The sequence below is a fragment of the Dermacentor andersoni genome, chromosome 4 (assembly GCF_023375885.2).
Source record: "Dermacentor andersoni chromosome 4, qqDerAnde1_hic_scaffold, whole genome shotgun sequence".
Taxonomy (NCBI): domain Eukaryota; kingdom Metazoa; phylum Arthropoda; class Arachnida; order Ixodida; family Ixodidae; genus Dermacentor; species Dermacentor andersoni.
In genome coordinates, this window is record NC_092817.1 from 10295838 (window position 1) to 10315524 (window position 19687).

At 47.4% G+C, this 19687-nt stretch overlaps 1 protein-coding gene and 1 long non-coding RNA gene across 2 annotated transcripts in view; one reads left to right on the forward strand and one right to left on the reverse strand.

Moving 5' to 3' along the window:
* Positions 1-19687, forward strand: part of LOC126535760 (FRAS1-related extracellular matrix protein 2-like) — a 252070-nt gene that overhangs the window by 208524 nt on the left and 23859 nt on the right. Inside the window, exons 6-14 of the mRNA XM_050182550.3 lie at positions 1067-1315; positions 4197-4346; positions 4802-5011; positions 5435-5632; positions 10490-10654; positions 11731-11913; positions 16059-16189; positions 17782-17934; positions 18716-18911. Coding sequence (XP_050038507.2) covers positions 1067-1315; positions 4197-4346; positions 4802-5011; positions 5435-5632; positions 10490-10654; positions 11731-11913; positions 16059-16189; positions 17782-17934; positions 18716-18911 — 1635 coding nt within the window. The remainder of the gene's footprint in view (positions 1-1066; positions 1316-4196; positions 4347-4801; positions 5012-5434; positions 5633-10489; positions 10655-11730; positions 11914-16058; positions 16190-17781; positions 17935-18715; positions 18912-19687) is intronic.
* LOC140217303 (uncharacterized) lies at positions 10612-15061 on the reverse strand. Its single transcript, XR_011893789.1, has 3 exons — positions 14998-15061; positions 12420-12531; positions 10612-10699 (listed from the first exon to the last, which is right to left on the reverse strand). It is a non-coding gene; the product is annotated as an uncharacterized lncRNA (long non-coding RNA).

The following is a 19687-nucleotide window of genomic DNA, read 5'->3' on the forward strand; positions in this document are numbered from 1 at the left end:
CTGCATCACTTATATGTTGTAACGTCTCTGTAATATGGAATATTAGTTGTTCGTGCGGTCCGCGTCGTAAAGGTGACAGCAGAGACTGCAGTGCCGCCTTCGAATCGCAGAATATTGTCCACTTGTGTGGTGGTTCATCACCAATGTGATGAAGGGCAGTAAAGAGCGCTTCGAGCTCTGCTGCCGTCGATGTTGTCGCGTGGGTCGTCTTAAATTTGATTGTTGTAGCTTTCGCTGGTATGACGATTGCCGCCGCGGAGCTGCTTGGAAGGACAGATTCATCAGTGTAAATATGCGTAGAGTCACGGTAGTTCTCGTACAAATATAGTAGCGTGAGCTGTCTAAGGGCTGGCGATGATAGATCAGCTTTTTTCGAGATACCAGGTATTGTGAGGTTGATTTTTGGCTGAGCGAGGCACCATGGAGGAATCGAAGGTCTCGCAGCCGGAGTGAAACAAGCTGGCAATGATTCATTATATGTCGTTATCGTTTGGCTGAAAGATTTGTGTGGTCTGTCCGCCGTTAGGGAGGCCAAGTGGTGACGAGGAGTCCTGGCCAGATGCCTTATATGGGTCCTGAGTACTTCAATTTCAATGTGGGTCCTGATAAGGTGGTCTCCAGCGATTGCTATCGTAGCCACTGTTGAAGCACTCTGAGGCAGGCCTAGACAGATCTGGAGCACTTGACACTGAAGACTTTGTATTGTGCGTAGATTTGTTTTACCTGTGTTGTTTATTGCTGGTAAACTGTATCGCAGAAATCCTAGAAAAAGCACCCTGTACAGTTGCAACATGGCACTTGGCGACATTCCCCAGGTCTTGCCAGCGAAAAACTTGAACAGGTGGCAGATGGAAGTAAGCATACAAGAAAATGTGGTGAAACACGTACGAGGAAAACAGGTCAGCTCACCTGGTGACAATAAGGGTGGCGTAGTGGTGTACTCTGGTTGCAGATGATGGGGTTGCCCAGCACCTAATATTGTAGGGCGTGCATGCATTTCCCTCTTGGCATGTTTCTGAAGAAAATACTGCGAATACACGACTCTTTACCTTCTCTCACTTAACAGGAACAGCCTCTGGTACCAAGCCGTCACCGTTGGAATCCTACTCGGACTACGTAGCCAGACCAGCGAACCCAAGCAGCCTTGTGCGCTTCCGCACTGGCGAAGCCGAGAAAACATGTCGCGTTGCCATCATCGACGACTCCCTCTTCGAAGAGGCCGAGAACTTCACCGTCAGCTTGGCTTTGCCGCAGAACGGCCGGGTCGGAGAGAACGGCTCCATCGTCGTCACCATCGCTGCTGACCCCAGAGATGGTTTGTTCAGACTTTCTGTCTAAAGCCTCCAGCTTTCCTGCGCGCTAAAATCTGAATTATAGAGTAAACTGATTTATATTCGCTTTATTGCGCACAATATTTCCGAAAACGTCAAGGCGCGAAACTGTCTGCGTACGGCGCACATCGTGCACAGACGACTACCGAAGGGTGCCCTGTGTTCTTTTCGCCCGTCGTTTGTGCGCGCTTTGCATGCTAAACACATCAAACCATCTGGCCTGCCGGCGCATTGTAATGTGAATGTGGCCTCTAGTGTGAGCGCGAAGTCGAGAGTTCGATACTCTGCCACGGTGGCCGAATTTCGATGAGGGCAAAATACCAGAACGTCTGCGCACATTGGTTGAGGTACGCGTTCAAACCCCAGGGTGTCAGAATTATGTCGGAGCCCTCCACTACTGCATCCCTCAAAGACACTAACACACAAGTTTCAGGACATTAACCAGCAAATTTATGGTTATTTGTTGCTTTGTAGAGCGTACGCCGCCTGCATAATTCATTTTGTTGTGCGAAGAGTTCTTTTTTTTTTTCAGCGCTATGGCAGATAGCGCAATTCCACTTCTTCAAGAGGTTTACTTGTAGAGGCAGACATTACTTGCGTGACAAATCGCAAATTTCTATTAGGTGATGTAGAGTGCTCTACCAATTACTTCTTGAAGACAAAGTCCACTTAGCTGACTTCAGACAGGGTTGATGTATCTGAGATCTGGCTATCACGTAACCACTTCCAAAAGAATGCCGCCGGTTAAATGACTTGTCCTATGAACATGAAAATGGTGTCAAACGGTATTTTTTCTCCACGACGAAATGCAGTATTAGTCAGCAACTAAGGATATAGTCTAAGAGGAGCAGAATTAGCCGTAAGCAGGGCGGGATGTGAGTGCTTGCGTCATGGTCGCCCCCCGCCGTTCCTCCGCCAAATGTCATCTAACTTAACTGCTGTGCCTTCCGCCAGATGCCGCGAAGTGCCCGAGTTCGATTTAGCCTTTCGGGACGGAGAAGCAGGACGAGCGGAGAGCAGCAGGCAGCGCGCGTGCGTCGCCCGAGCCTTGCGCGCATGGAGGAAGAAAACTTCCCCTTCCTCCATGCTTGCGCGTCTGTTTTGAAGAAACCGTAAGCACTCGGGGGTAATAGGCCTCGGGGTAGCGTGAAAGAGTGAGCGGCAAGGCCGAGGCGAGGGGCGCATTCCAGTGTCAAATGCTGAAAAATGAAAAGGTCGACCAAGTGTCCACGCTAAAGGAGGCAAGGTCGACGTAATTGCGCGTGAAGTACGATACAAATAGGATACGAAATGAATGAATAATGGACATGAAAACCAGACAGAATAGAGATATATAATCAACATTACATCATTAAAACATTTGAACCACCACATTCATCAACCTTGTATTCTTTAGCGTCGACACTTGATTGACCTTTTGTTTTTTGGTTAGGTCGACTCACTTTATGACACATGTAGCAATCGTGGAGTTATAGCCGAGCAGCGGTGAAGTCATCGCCACTTAGCAGGAAACATGAGACTTGCACTATCTCTGACGATATCTGAGGAGATTCCTAAAATTTATTTCCAACTTCATCGATGTTCCAATTACACGACCAAAAAGCCTCCATAGCGCACTGTGGCATGAAGTTAATTGGGACGATGATTTATTTCGTAGCACATTTCCGGTTGGGTAAGTGGTAATCGGTGCTACAACTTAAAGATTTCTACCAACCGTATATGACCGCTATACTGCCAGGTTTTGCGCAATTGCGGGAAAGCCCTGAAGTCAATAACGTAGAAAGTTGATTTAAGATTTCTCGAGAATGCTGGGCAGTCTTTTGTACCACACTCGCACGAGCTTTTTGCAACCTCTTGGCTGTATAACGGCCCTCGTACGTCTCTAAGTGACAGTGTTCAGCGTATATATTTGTGACTCTGGCTATGCGCTCGGGCTGATCCACGCCTGCGCATAACACGTGGCTGATAAAGCGATAAGAATACTGGTGCTATGTGTGCGGCCTTTGCGCACACGCTCTTCCTCGTGGTTCCTTGCTGTCAAAATACCAGACAGGCTGCGCATGCAAGCAGTTTGCGCACGGTCCCTAACACTTTCCAAGAGATAACATCGTCAGCAGTGCGAAGTCCGAGCACGATAGCGCTCACTAACTTTCGCTACTTTTAGTACAACATATCTCCATGCAGCGTAAGCTTTTTATCGCCGATCTATCATCACCAACGTCGATAGACTAAGTGTACAATAATTCAGTACTCTGGTAGGGAGAGGTGTGTGCGCCACTTCTGATAGGCGCCATCTCCAGACGATAACTTGGAGGTTAGCTTGTGCGGAACTTACTATCGTGGAGGTTGCCAGGTCGCTGTCTTGAATCCAGCTGCTGGGCTTATGTCCCGGAAGCTTTTTTTTCTGTTTCTAAAAGTGGCGCAGACGCCAAATCTATAGAATAAGAAAAGCTAAAAACATAAATGCGCAGCTATGAGCCGTGTGATTACCATCGTTTTAAAAAATCTTACATTGTGGGGTTTTACGTGCCAAAACCACGATCACCATCGTTTTTATGAAGGTCCTTTTTTTGCCTTTCATTTCCCACAGAAGTAGAGGCAGTTTCTGCCATTGTATGCGTGGTAGGGGTTTTCATCACACAGTGCGCAGCAACAGTGCGTATTACACGCTCTGTGCGGCCAAAGTCGCTCCGGGAGCACAAGAGCGTTTAGGAGACCGTTATTTCAATTTGTTTTGCTTTCTCCATAGCTGTAGCTGTTGCTTATTACGAATTCTTATCGGACACAATTTCCGCGCAAATCGCATTGCCGACTTCGAGGGGTGATCGGAATGTTCGCATTCCCGTCCGTTGCCTTCCAATGCAGTGCCGTACTTCTACTTCGAGAAAACCAGCTACGAGGTGGACGAGAGCGCGGGGAGCTTCGAGGTAACCGTGCTCCGAGATGGCCCAGACCTGAGCATCGCCTCGTCCGTTACGGTGCGCTCGAAGCAGATGTCTCCACCGAGTGCTCAAGGTGCGCGTTCCCGATTGCCCTTGAATTTCCACTTTCACTTGACCTGGTTATGCTGTGTCCAGGCGGACGATAAATTTCACAGGATTACCTGTGAGATGACCTTCTAAGAGCCTGTCTCTACAGTCCGAAGCAATTATTCGTTCATTGCCTTCTTTTCATGCTGAAGAAAGTCAGTTCTCTTGAACCTAAATACCGAACTATTTGATGCTTGAAAATCAAAATGTTATCTCATACGCCAGCAGCAACATCAGCCGCAGCTTTAGGGGCATAACAGTGCTAGAAAAACAAGTTAGTTTGAAAATCGTGCACAGGCATCCTTCATCCCGTATCACAACCACACCGCATCGCTCTCGAAATGGCGCGAGGAGAGGATAAATGTGAGCGAGAGAGGGTAGTCACAGCTACGCCTGCATCTAAGCTGTCTGTAACCCCGCGCGTGGCGTCTGCTTCGGCAGCCGGCAGCGACTACATCGCAGTGGGCGAGCTGGTGCGCTTCCCGAGCGGCTCGACGTCGCAGACGGTGGAAGTGGTGCTGCTCGACGACTACGGCCAGCCCGAGCTGGAGTTCATCGAGGCCTTCCAGCTGGTGCTGCGCGCTCCCGTCAACGGGACAGTCGGCACTCCGGGCACCGCTGTCATCTCCATCAACGACACGCTGTCCGACGGTATGGCCGCGCACTGGGCGCCGGGAACGACGGTATTTTCCGTCGTCTATTGCTGCCCTTCCCATAACAAAAATTAAGGGTTCTTAACATGATTTAAGAGGAGGTGTAATTTATTCTTTGATAAGGTTTGTTTAGCTTAACCCTGCAGGATAGCATACGGGAAGCAAGTGTGCATGCAGGATAGCATGCAGCAAACAGCGTAGGTGGGCCTGTTCCTACACCTCAGCAGCGTTCGAAACCAGAGCATTAGCAGTACATAAAATGCATTCAGCACTATACTGTTCCACGCGCTGTTTGGACGATAACTGCCTTGGCACTTGTAGGGCTTAAACAAAATGCGGCGCACGAGTAGAGCCGATCGCTCGTCACGGCGCGTTAGTTGCTTCGTGCCGCATAGCAGGGTCTTGCATGGCAACGCTGCAGTGCCGAGGATGTTTTTCCTGGAGGAGGAGTACGTTGTGGACGAAGAGGCCGGCTCGCTCTCGGTGACCGTGGTGCGCACGGGCGACACCAGCCAGCGCTCCTCGGTGCGCTGCTACACGCGCCAGGGCTCGGCGACCGTCGACCTGGATTTCGAGGAGAGGCCCAACACCGACCAGTCGCTCATCGTCTTTGATTCCGGTGAGCAGTGCTTCGGTGTAGTCCGCTGTATCACGCACTTACAAGCGGCAGTGATTTCTTATTCCTCTGTGCCATTGACCTGCGTAGCGGTACGCCAAAGAGGAAATGAATGCGGAATATACGGAATGTAGTACGGTAGCGGGCTGTGTGGATCGCTACACCTTGTCAGGATTGGGGGCTCAATCCCATCGCTCGTGATCCGTTGTCAAGATTGGAGTCGGGCATGAATTAGAAGCTAGCTGGCCCATGCCGTCGTCCAACTTATCCACACTGAGGACGTTGATGAAGGGAAGAACTGCTTCTCATCGAGAACGAGGAATATCGGTTTATTTACAGTATTTATATCAGTCTAACATGACTGTTTGAGAAAGTACATCAGTCTAACATGACTGCTTGAGAGAGAGTGTCGAGCATCCGCACAACAGCAGTTTTTAAACACTCGGTCCTCCCGCGATACAAGGCGGCGAACGTTCGTTTAGTCATCACAAACTAGCCGCCTCCCGCAGGACGGTCTACGCACACAAAAGCACACACGTTCGAAGGTCCGGAACCGACGTCAGAGGGCCCCGTAGAACTCGGAGCCGTTCCCGGTAGCGCGTTGGGGAGTTTGGGAACAATAGTTGGCCCGCCGAACTCATCCCGTCACAAAGTCGATTTAGTCACGCTGTGGCTAGAAGTTGGCGGCGACGCTCCCGGTATGTTGCCGTCATAGTCGTAAGTGGGTGGCAATCTTGCACTGCAGCTCGCCGTCCTTAACAGCGCCGGGATGTTGCCGCCTATCGTCGTAAGTGGGTGGCAATCTTGCACCGCAGATGGCCATTCTTAACAACCTGCATTATCATTACTTGCGGCGCGCACTAAGAACACGGACACAGAAGAGAGACGAAGCACGTGTGTTGTAATGCGCGCTGTAAGTGATAATAATGCGCAATATATGCGAGACGAGAAAGTATTTGCTCCCCGTTAAAAACAGTTAGGATTCGACGCCGATGCGTCGACTTCGTGCGCTGAGGTTATACAATGAAATGAAATTATGGGGTTTTACGTGCCGAAACCACCTTTGATTATGAGGCACGCCGTAGTGGAGGACTCCGGAAATTTCGACCACCTGGGGTTCTTTAACGTGCACCTAAATCTAAGTACACGGGTGTTCTCGCATTTCGCCCCCATCCAAAATGCGGCCGCCGTGGCCGGGATTCGATCCCGCGACCTCGTGCTCAGTAGCCCAACACCATAGCCACTGAGCAACCACGGCGGGTAGGTTATACAATTACGTATGACCGTTAATGTTTTGTAAAGTATAAAGGAAAACTGATAATGCGGATATCATATTTTTGCTAAACATTCAGCAATAATACAAGGCGTCACTATGCCGGTGTGAAGGATGGCTGGGTTTGAACCAGGGTTTTAAACCGAAATACATGCCGGTTCGGTTCAGGTTCGCGTTCAGAGCAGTCCGGTTTCGTCTCGGCTCAGTTCCGGTGTGGAGAAATTTTTAACGGTTCGCGAGCCGGCTCAGCACAGTAAACGTTGTCCTGTCCTGTAGTGATAGGCTGCAGAGTCGGCTTTCCCGCATGACGCATGCGCAGGCTGTGTCAGGAGGCGGAAGAGCTTTTTCCACGTCGCAGAGATAAATCAATATTAGTTACTGAATGTCAGTGAAGTTTGACGTTGTACAGCCACACACAAGAAGGCGGTCATCTTAAGGCCGTGTCGTCGCCAGCGTATATGTGCCACGTGGGGCCGCGCCCCGCGTTTCCTTTGTCACGAGTGCAGGGGAAATGGTAGAAATTTACAGCGACGTTCGAATCGTATATTTTTATTAAATATAATCGAAAACGAGAATTTGAGAAAAACGACTGTCGCATATCCAGTATAATATCGCATATTTACAATTTCTTAAAGAAAGTGAAATGAAAAATTTCGTGGAGCCTGTTCGGCAACAAAAGGCTTGCATACATTATTTGACACATGCATGCCGTGATACAGTAAGATCACATCTGGTGCACGATGACAGTGAAAATAAAAATAAAGGAGTAACAGGAGCTCCCAAATGCATGTAGTAGAGTGTATAATGATCAATGAAAGGGAGCAAAAAGCAATACTACAGCGCCGAGCATCGTTTGAAGGAATCCAAACATTATTGAGTTTGGTCAAACAATATACGCATATTTGTCCGTCTAAATCGAAACAGTGAACACATAGTCTGCCTAAAAGTAGACGTGCTTACCCAATAGCTGGTGACTATTGTGCATAAGTGACCTTTTCTGCGTGTTTGTTGATGAACTCGATCGTCTGCACAATAACTGCAGACCTGCTGAACGAGATTCAATCATACGAGTTTCTGTTTGCATCTGCTATTCTCGTCTGTAGGCTGCAAGAACTGTTGTTCCTTGTAGTATTCGAACGAAACGAATATTCGACAACCTCGTATAGCAAATTCTCGAGTCGAGACTACTCGATTCTTAGCCGAAATATTGAATATTCTATCTTGCAAAGCGGAACGCTGAAGTGTTGCGGAAACACGAGACCAAGACAGGAAAGACGCCCACTTGCAACTGAGTTTATCTCGAGAAACACACCACTAGGAGCGTCAGTACGCATGCACTGACATCGAATGTTTCGAGCAAGATTTAAAATTTGAAAAGATCCCATAAACAAATTTAACAATTTTTACATTTTAGTTTAAATAAATAATTCATTCAATAAATTGAATGTTCCCACACACCTAGTAAAAAGCACTAGTCATCTGAGTGGTATAAACACACTGATTTTTAAACCGAATTATCACGGTCCTAACTTAATTATCGTAAGGCTTTTTTTTTTTTTTTGTAAATGTCCCATTGCAATTTAGCGACATAACATTGCAGGCTTTTAAAGAAAAATAACTTTACCGATAATATATCAAGAAGCAAATAGCATTATTAAGTCTAGCATAATAGTATAGCACATGCACAGGGATTACAAGCGGCAATGTTGAAGTGAAATGATGCAATATAGTCTCGGACATACAATGAATCACCTTAATTTTTATGCATCCCAATTTCCACAAATCAACTAAAAAATTAGCACATGATGAGCATGCAGCGCGATCATAAATTGCGCAGCTCAAAGCATCTCGCAGAAGAATAAACTTTCTGCGAAGGATGAAAGTAAAGCCAGAGGCACCTTATAAATAGTTCCTTTCACTCGGCTTTACAAATAACTTGCGGACGTTGTGCGGCATGTTTGCCAAGTTTTGCTCGATAAGTGAAATAGGATGCGGCCTGAATTCTGCGTAAAACAGCTTAAAGTAACATGATGCGCCACCTTAACTATACGACACAGGAAAACACAAATAAGTGGCCGGCTCATTTCCATATTCGTCCTTCGTCGCACGAGTGGAAGCGAAAACTTCCGCCGCATGCGGCACCCGTCGGACACCAGTGCGCTGTGCGCGCTCCCTCCCTCCGGATTGCACGCCTTGTCAGCAGCCTATAACTCAATTTTTCTTTTGCTTGGAGCCTTTATTACTGGACTGGGGGGGGAGTGAATTGTGACAAAGCGCGCATTCACACTGTATTACAGAAATGACAACTTCAAACTTCTACTCCATAAAAGGTAATGAAGCCAGCAAGCGTTATCGCCAATTTCCTGCTGTTCTTAAAAATAATAACAGGTAAAGAGATTCAGGCTTCTGAACGATCAACAAGAACAGTTTATGCTAGACACCACGACGATATTTATTACTTAACAGCACTTGCGTAGAGTCTTGCGCTGACTAAGCGCAGACAAAAAAAACCAACAACACAAATCTCGCATATTTGTGCCCTGGGAATCATTTGCATAAATCGAAGAGCGTTGTCCTCTGCTTGGAGGCGCCAAACGTGTGGTGAACCATGGCACGGAACAAACGCCCATTCACCGTGCCGTTTCCAGCCCGAGCAGGCGGCGGCGTTCATTAGCGACCGCGGTGATATTCTTACAAGAAGCCGTGCTGTCGAACTAATTGGTTTTCCCATTTCCTCTCCTCGAGGACACCGTCTTCCTCGCGCTCCTGCGTGTCTCGACGTGTGCGTTTACCGTGTACACACTAACGGCCCAGCGGCCGAAACAGCTTCAGCGCAAACGGTGAGTTTCTGCGATGCCCTCATGAAACAGCATTTCGGCGGCGGAACACAACTGGCACGGCCGAGGTGACCAGCGCAAACCCATCGTCTATCCCAATTTTCGCACATGACGCAACTCACGAGCCGGAACAATGTTCTCGTGGGGTGCGCTAACGGAAAAGTAATTATTTCCAACAATCACTTATGTAGGAGCTCTCCAGTTTGCACCCTGTATGTTGGAACCGTTTCGGCTAGAATTCCGGTTCGGGTATGGCTTTCGGTTCGGCGTCGGTTCGGCATCCTGGCTTGAACGTTGCCAGGGGTGACGGTAATCCTAGAAATGGAGTTTTGTAGCGAAAAAAATAAAGGTGCTGCTCAGATTCTTGTTGAGACTTCGCAGTCAACTCTTTAGTGAACGAAATTGCATGTGAAATAATGAACGAAAGTGCATGAACGAAAAAATAAATGAATAATGAATGAAACAATAATTAATGAAAAATAATGAACAAAAAGAAATAATGAGAGAATTGAATGTGAGAACGCATTCGGACGCTCCGACGTTCCCTTTTTACTGCCGTGCTCATGCTTTCTTATTCCTTTCTTTCCACCTTTTAGTTTGCTCCTACCCTGGTGTGACGTAGCAAAGATAATGTCCTCTGCCATTTGCATTTCTCGCTCCATTTATTTCGTTTTCGCTAAACGGAATGCATTGTGCAAAGAGATTGTGAATAAAGTCTCAGCTCAATGCCTGCGCCGTTTCTCGTGTCAGGGGAGCGTCAGAAGAAGTGCGTGCTCCACATCCGCGACGACAGCGTCAAGGAGGGCCCCGAAGAGCTCCGGCTGGTGCTCGGCTCTCAGCGCAGCAGCACCGCCGGCGTGGCGATGCTGGGGGAGCCGAGCGTCGCCAATATCCGCATCCGGGACGAGTCGGACCGTGAGTTCATTTGCCGTATCCCGGGATTTTTCGTGCGTGACCACACTGCACAAACAGCAGGGCTAAATGCGTGCGTTGGGCAGCAAAAAACGTGGCTTATTTAATTATTTGTGTTCAGAAAATGTAATTACTCGTTGGTAGCTCATGTAGAGGCTATGCTCACTGTTCCCGTCCTGATGACGAAATAATGATAACATTCTGCACTCTTCACAAAACCGTGTGCGAGAGTCAATGACACTTGACATTCTGCTTCGGCACTGAATCTCGCGTCCTATATAGGATAACTTATGGTCTGCTAGTGGCCGGACTATTCGCAGTGCGCGCTGAAGGACTCGAAAAATACACTCCCACGGACCAAAGTATTCGCGCCCAGCAATTTCGCTAAACATTCTGAAGAGGTATACTGACTGAGTCAATAGAATGATAGTCTAGGCAAACTTGTTGCTGAGTTTCAATTCCGGCCGCGGCGGCCGCATCCCGACGGGGACGGAATGCAAAAGCGCTCGTGTATCGCGCATTGGGTGCAGATTGAAGAAACCCAAGTGGTCAGAATTAATCCGGAGCCCCCAACTAGTAAAAATTGATAATTTAATTTGAGTTATTTACTACTGAGCATATTAGCGGACATCGAAAGTGTGTCGGTGACAGAGGAGGCGCATGTAATTATGCCGTAGCGGCGATTGCTGGAAAGAGTGAGTGAGTGAGTGAGTGAGTGAGTGAGTGAGTGAGTGAGTGAGTGAGTGAGTGAGTGAGTGAGTGAGTGAGTGAGTGAGTGAGTGAGTGAGTGAGTGAGTGAGTGAGTGAGTGAGTGAGTGAGTGAGTGAGTGAGTGAGTGAGTGAGTGAGTGAGTGAGTGAGTGAGTGAGTGAGTGAGTGAGTGAGTGAGTGAGTGAGTGAGTGAGTGAACGCCAATGAACTCAAAAACTATCCTGCGGAAGTTCAGGCTGAAATCAGGCGACTTTTTCGGGCAGCGAAGTGGGAGGATTAACAACTGAGAAATACATTTGTTGAGTTGGAGAGGCATGATAAATACATTGGCATCTGAAACCGCATTTTCCTGCAACCTTATCCCACCAGAACCCGTGATCCGGTTCAGGCAGACGCGGACAACTGTCAAGGAACCCCGAAACCCGGACCACTCCGTGAGCCTGGCCATATCCGTGGTGCGCCAGGGGGACTGCAGCGCCACGTCGGTGGTGCGTGTCTACAGCCGGGACGGATCGGCCACAGCGGGCAAAGACTACCAGCCTCTGTCGCAGGGTGCGTACGCCACCAGCCCCGAGTGTAGCGGGGCGCACTAAGCGTAAAACTGCGGTGTAAGTGCAAAGGTCAGAGGCACATGAAGGTATCCCACGAGGCCTCTTTTTCCCTTTCCTCGTTAACAGCGTAATATTTTGCTGAAACATTTGCATCACAACTCGCATTACAATTTGAGATGAAGGCCACCATTTACGTGCTTACATGAAAAGAGAGAGAGAGAAACTGAGCGCACTCAGAGGCGAGTGGCATGTCAAAGAAACCACGGGCGGCCCAGCGCGCTTGCGCACTATACCGGCAGAGATACATCGGCGGCGTTGGGTGCGCTGTGCTGTGCCCACGTGCTGTGGGGCTCTGAGCTTAGGGAGGCAAAGTCGTAGGCACAATAAGTGCCTGCTTCGATGACAACAGCCGCGAGATACTTTAAAAGGTAAGCTAATGTGTTTTTAAATTTATTAGAGCAATTTTCTGGGGTTTAGAACAAAAGTAATAAAAATAAAGTAGCTTACGTTTATCTTATTCTTTGTCTTCGTTTGCTTATCTTTTTCTTGTCGTCGTCGTCGTTGTTTTTCTGCTTCTTCTTCTTCTTCTTCTTCTTTAGAAGTTGCAAAACTTGGCAATCTGGCAAAGGAACAAAACACTATTGGCTCAAATTGATGGCAAATTAAAACTGAGTGAAAGAAAACTAAAAAAATCATATATGTATAAGCATACAAGAGGCGCGCATACAATGTGCATTCACTATTCAAACCAAAGTGTTATTCGGTATTCGTTCTCAAGGATAAGAAATTCAAAATTTCTATAAGCAAATAGCGCACTTCTAACCGTTGATCTAAATTACTCGATGAGGCTGCCATTGCTTCTACGAGAAATCTAAATGCTGAATTCAATAAGTAACATAATTACGCTAAGTAACTTTATAGTTAAATATCTTACGGCACATATCTTAATCTACGAATAATAGCTGATGAGTTCTGAAGGCGTATTCACTTGGAACGAATTCTCAGGACTGCACCAATCTTGAGATAATTATTTTCGAGGTGTCCGACGAAATGCATAAAACTTCATTTTCTGAACGAAAAAAATACTCACTAACTGGAACGCCAATGAATTTTTGTAGAAGTAATGGCCACGTCATCGAGTAATTTGGATATAGGGTTAGACTTGTGGCATGTGCCACAGGCAATTTGTAAAAATTTGGTGCAGCTAAAGAAAACATCTTATAAATAAAATACTTATATAGCTACTGAATACGTCACAGTTGCCTTACCTTAACGCGCACAGTGAGAAACCTATAACCTATACCATTTTGCCCTTCGCGATACCATCATTTGAGGGGTGGCCTCTTCTCATCGACGAGGGCTGGCTGGCCACCAAAAAAAAGAAAACGAATCCTGATGCTTTACGTGCCAGAAACACGATCTGATTATGAGGCATGCCTCAGTGGGTACACTAGCGTTCTTGCATCCAATGCCCATATCGCAATGCAGCTGCCGCGGCTGGGATCGAACCCACGACGTTGTGCTCCGCGGAGCATTTCCAAAGCCATTGAGCTAGCACGACGGGTCACTGGCTGGCTGGCCGGCTGGCTACGAACAAGCTATTGCTGTGCGCTCAAAATGACGAAGAAATGACGAAGTGATGGAAATGTTAGCGCATGATTTCGGTTATATTCGGAACGTTTCTTGTCGCTCTTCGCTGCTCGTATAGCCACCACGACGCACGCGACTTTAAAGAAAGATTATTCTGTGGTTTCCTCAGCACCAACGTGCGATCGAGTGAGACCGGTGGTGATACCGAACGCCTCAGCCTTCCAACCTCCGGTTGCCTTTGGAATAAATACACGCGCCTTTGATATATTTTGGCTTACTTTCAGCACACGCGTGAGTGCTTCCGACATACTTGCAATTTGTGTTTACGCCTCCGGCAACTGTCGATTCTGTTCCAGCTGCTACCGCGCACTTTCTGCCGGCAGCACGCGCCTTCTCTTGCCTGACTTATTAATGTGAATTTGCCCTTGGCCTTCAAACGTTGCAAATGACGCGATAGAATGCTGTATCGTTTCGCCATCTGATGCAGCCAATGTTACTCGCTTGCCTTGAGTAGAAATTTGTGGTGCAGGCGTTTTCACGCACACTGATAATGGCCTACCAGCTCGGCCTTTACCGTTCAGTTGAACGAGGCGCCGTTGTAGAAGGCTGTTGATTGCAGAACAGAGTTCGACAGACCATAAACATCTTATCAACAAAAACAATTCCAGTTAAAGAAATTAGCAAATTGCAGCAGGAATCGTCTGCATATAGCGTGCAGTAATGTTCTGTACAGGCCATGTCGGCTACGATGTTTCATCCTGTGGCTTTGGCAACAAAGCTGGCTAATTAACCAGCTTATGCACAGATACTGTCTTTTACCTAGTTGGGCGAATTACGACTCCTGATTGCATTTCCTTCGTACAACAAACGTACAACGTATTAAAAGAAGGCTACGTAAACGCTGGCTTGTCACAATTACTTGCTTAATAAGTTCTTCGACGGACCCACCAACTTCCTCAGTTGATGCCTCCGTCATTATTTGAATAGTTTAAATGTTGGTACATAATATTTTGCTAATGCCTCTATAGGCCAACTCAATAGCTACCAGCAGTTAATGCAAGGTATGAGCGCTCTGTTCCTTTTAACAGCATACAACCCTCCACGCATTATATATTTTTTTTCTTGAGAACAATTACTTGCAACAATCAGTTTTACAGGACACGTCGCATTTTAAACACTGCACTAAAGGCATGTCGCGTGTTGCCATAAAATGTGATGATATTGCACGCGCACGGCCTCGGAAACACATGCAGAGAGAATGGCACAGCAGGCCCTCTTCGTGCGTCTTCAGCAGGCGGCGAATTCACAAAGCTTTTCGTTCGTAAGTGCTGTTTTTCATTGGCTCATCGCCTTCGCTAATAATATGTCCTACATCACTATTGTGTGGCACGAACGCTTTCAGCATGAGAACGCTTTGTGAGTACGGGACCAGATTGTTTAATTTAGGCAGCGAGAACCAGTTACAAATCATCAATGTAGAAGCGGGCAAACGAACTTGGATCCATTTTGGCAGGGAGAAGCCGCTCTTATTTCTTTCACTACCGAAGTTCGCAGGCTCTGAAAAGAACAGAAAATTAAAAAAAAATAACTGTTTTATACTGGGTTTACATTTGCGCCGGCTATGTTCACGGTACTTATGGACGTGCACACGTCGCCACTTTAGTCAACAGAAGTATCGGAATGTGGAGCAGTACAAACAATGAATGTCGCTGTTTTCTTGCGCGAGTTGGTCGTTAATGACACAAGAGCGCAGCATCAGAGCTCTGGAAAGAGCAAACATAGCGAAGGGGCTAATAAATTTTGCTCTTGCTCCAGACTGCCCAGAGCTCAGCTATTCTTTGTCATGACTGAGCGGGAGAGCCGCTTTCTTTTCTTCTCCGAAGTCTGCGACCAAAAATGCGTCCCACGCTTTAAGATACAGAGGGCAACAAATATACGATAAAATAAGTCATCACAACGGAAGCGCGAGACAATTCATTTACGCCGAGGCCAGCTCGCCCAGTGGCGGGGTCGGCCCGAAACGGCGCCACCATTTTTCTCAAGCAGCCGGCACGCAGCACGTCTCCTTTAAGGCCTCGCTCGAGCACGTCCCGTCACTGTTTCTGCCAAAAGCACCCGCCGCGACGACACTGCCGCGCTGAGAACGAGTTGCCGCAGTTCGCGGAAAAGTGGTGCCCCCACCCCTTACGCTTCGCGTGATGGATCGGCCCAATGACGGAAGAAGTGCCGGCAGCTCGAGTCGACGAGCGAATACTCTCGCCGGGTGGTGGCGCGGAGTCCAGACGCTGGGGCTGGAACACGCCAGGTATTTTCTTGGGCGGCGTTTCGCGCGTTGCGTTTAAACGTGCTCGCTTAAGGACTTCAGCCTCCTCTCACCTCCGCGACGCGACCGAGGTGGCGCTCGTGTGTGTGGCGCTGCACTTTGTCCTTTCAAGTAGCAGCACACGTTGCGCGAGCGATATTCTTAGTGTGCGCGAAACGCCCGCCTATGTTCAAGCTGTGTTCCTTTTTCCTTATTCTCTCTCTCCGTTTCTTTTTTTCTGTTTTGTCTCGCAGAACTCACATTTCACCCTCTCCTGAACGAGACTGTTTTCACGGTTCAGATCCTCTACGACGAGGTCAAGGAACACAAAGAGGCTTTCACACTCCACCTCAAGGAAGACGTCAACCGCATAGCCGACGTGAAGGTAACGTGCACGTGGCATTGTCGTTGTACCTAACCAATGGCGTAGCCAGGAATTGTGAACGAGGAGGGGGGGGGGGGGGGGGGGGGGGGGCATACTAACACAGAAATTTCGTGGGCACTTCTCAAGGGTGGTGTGCTCCCCTTCCACCCCTCCCTTCTGGCTACGACATTCCCGGCTTGTCTGGACACAACCTATAACGAGACACAATTTGTTGAGGGCACGCTTGTTGTTCTTGAGCTCACAAATAAACATTAGGATGCTTCTGGCAAAAATTTGGTAAGTGCTATGGCCGCTAAACGTTATTCACGTGCCGTTCTTATAAATTTATACAAGCGCCAGCCGCGCGGGTCCTATTAGAAAGGGTCTGTTGAGAGGGTCCTATTAGCCTCTGTTGACGCTGACATCTGAGGCTTTTATTTACATGTCTCAATTGCAGTTAGCACGGCTGCGGTTGCCTAGACGAGGCAAAACAGGGCGATGATGAAGCGTGTGCAAATTAATCAAAGACGAGACGCTAGTCGCGCGAATAGTGGGCGCCACTTGCCGAAAAGGGAACTTTTCTCCAATCAGAAAATGAGGCCAATTATCTATTTGTACAACAGAGTAGCTGACCCTGTGAGAAACCAACCGCTCCAGGTTTTGACGCTGGTAGAGCTCGAAGGTACTCCTCCTGCTATCGACTCACGTTTTTCTGCCTAACGAGAATACAAAGAAAGAAAAAGAAAAGGCAATCATAGACGAATTTTTAAAAGTGAGAGCATTCAGAAGTGAACGGAAACACCCTCATTTGCGAATTTTCACTCTCCATATTTTCGCAAGCAAGAAAATAAATCATAACAAGAAAGATATGTCAGGAGACAGTTCTCGGCTCAACCACGTTGTTTACGTGACATCCAGAGCGAGGGCATCTGCTCGCATGCGCGCTTGAATAAAAAAAATTTCCTAGGGTTCTCGAAAAGAGGTTACCGGACTTTGACAAGAAAGGCTGGAAGAGCGAGCTGGACGCAAAGGAAGTGATAGAGAGTTACATAGATTGCCCTTCTCGTTCTTTCCCGCCCTATCCAGTCCTAACTTAGTATTAGTGTTAACTTTCGCTCTACCTTATTTACACCAAGATGAAAAGGATTGCAAATAAGAAGACACACCACATAGAAGAAAATATACGAAGCCATATGAGAGTTTAAAATTGATATATATATATATATATATATATATATATATATATATATATATATATATATATATATGTATATATATATATATATATATATATCTGTTCACCTTCCGCCCCCTCCCTCTCTGGGGATACTCCTGTGAGAGTGGTGGTAACAGGTGAGAGGGAGTGGTGCGATGTTGTTGGTGTCGTGTCTTGGGTGTAAGGCGACATAAACAAATATCACGACCCACGCGCACACTGGAGCAGCGTCCGCTCTGCGTTGAAGGTAGCAAAGCAGCGACCCGTTCCAAACCCGGGAACGAAAGTCCTTGCCGCTTGGCTTACTCAGCGGCTCCAAAATTGGAGCTTGCCTAACTTTTGGTTCAATGAATACCGTCTAGTCCCTGATGCATGTACACTCCTGTTTTCTCCGCAGGACTCAAAGATGATCGTGTACATCGAGGACGTGAGGTTCCTTCCAGCGGTCACGTTTCCCTCTGAACCAGTCGTGGTGTCTCTTCGAGACTACGACGACGCTGACGAAGCGTCGCCACAACCTATTCACGGATACCCTCTCTGCTGCATATCGGTGCGAGTAGCCGCATTCTTTGAGAAAAGCGCTTGCCACGCTCGGCCGCATCCAAAGGCACGCTAGTGAAACTTTGGCAATCCCAAAATTTCGAACACACGAGCGTACCTGCAGCAGTGTCAGAATGCGTGGCCTTTATAAAAAAAACAGCACTAATTTAGCCCGTTTGCCTTATTTTATAAATAAAAGTTGTGTGCATTTGGATCCTTTATAAATGTAGAATCTATATGGTGCAGTAAATTTTAACATACTTCCGTTTGGCGTTCTCTAAAGGCAACCCTGAACCCTAGCACCATGCCTAAAACACAAAGCACCCCCCACGAAACTATAGGCAGACAAAGACCATTCAAACATCCGTCAAAGTACTTAATTTATCCTACGTGGAAACGTTCCTGTTCTTATAGTATACCTCCTAACTAAATATGAATGTTGTAGCCAACTTCGTTGCTTTATTCATGAGATGTAGGGTTGAAAGGTTGCAGATACTGCACTGCACTGTAATGGCTGATAGCAGGCAATCTGTGTGCTATGTTATGCCTTCTTTCTTGCAAAAATACTTCATAACTCGTCTTTTTTAAATAATCTCTCGTTGTCCGTAATGCTGCACCTGAGTTAACATCTGTGAGGCCAGTGCCCGCGTACGTGACACGTGCACGGTAGCGTTGTGCTGGTATGCCTCAGAAGAGGTTTGGCCAGGCGTATTATTGTCGCTTCAGTGACGAGTATCGGGAGTGCGAGGTGGCAAGCGTCACTAAAACAAATCGATTCTCCATTTCAACAGTCTTGCAACCCGAAACATCCGGATTACTTGCGCACTGGACCAATCTGCGCCAAGGAAGGCATCAACGACAGCTTTACAGAGTTCCACTGGAAAGTGGCCGCACCGGACGATTCGTTCGGTCTGCGGGACATCAAGTCCAAGGCGTTCTTCGCTCCCATTAAAGCGATCACGTTGGACAGCGTGTACTTTTCATCGGGTAAGTTTTGGTCAAAAATGGGCGTCTGAAAGAAACCTCTTAGCCATACGACAAAGTAGCCAGTAATATGCGTCGTAACCTCGGTGGGCAGTCTTTTTTTCTTTCTTTTTTCCAAGTATCACTCTCATAGAAGAGAATACTAAATATACAATATTTGTGACCACACAGTTTTACCTCCATTTGACGACTTGATCGCTTCACCTTTATAACACTAATACTGCTAAGAAGACAGACTTACAGGCAATACATATGAACAGTTTGCGTATCCGAATTACCGCGGTATCCCCTGTATAATCGCAAATTTAGCATATTACTTTACAAGCGCTTTATTCGCATCTCAGTAACACTGCATGTGGAATGTGTTTGATGGCTGAAATATAGAGCCGTTGGCAAGCACTCGTTCAATATTGAGAAGCAAACTGCAAACGTCCTTCTGTTGAAGCCACGTGGATCGCTTGTCGCTGTTAGTGCTAGTACGTGCTAGTACTCAGCAATGTTCGGAAGCATATTTGCTCTACAATGGAACTTCGCTAAAAATTGACACTATTTTTCGCTAGCTCCGCAGTAAGTGACCCGCTGAGGTGGCTTAGCGGCTATGGCATTGCTCTGCGGTAGGCACGAGGTCTCGGGATGAAATCCAGGACGACCGCCTTACGATAAGGGCGAAATGCAAAAGCGCCCGTATGCCTCGCATTGTGGGCAATTAAATTTATTCCTATCCTATCCTAAGCCCAGGTTGTTAAAATTAATCCGGAATTCCCTACGAAGGTGCGCCT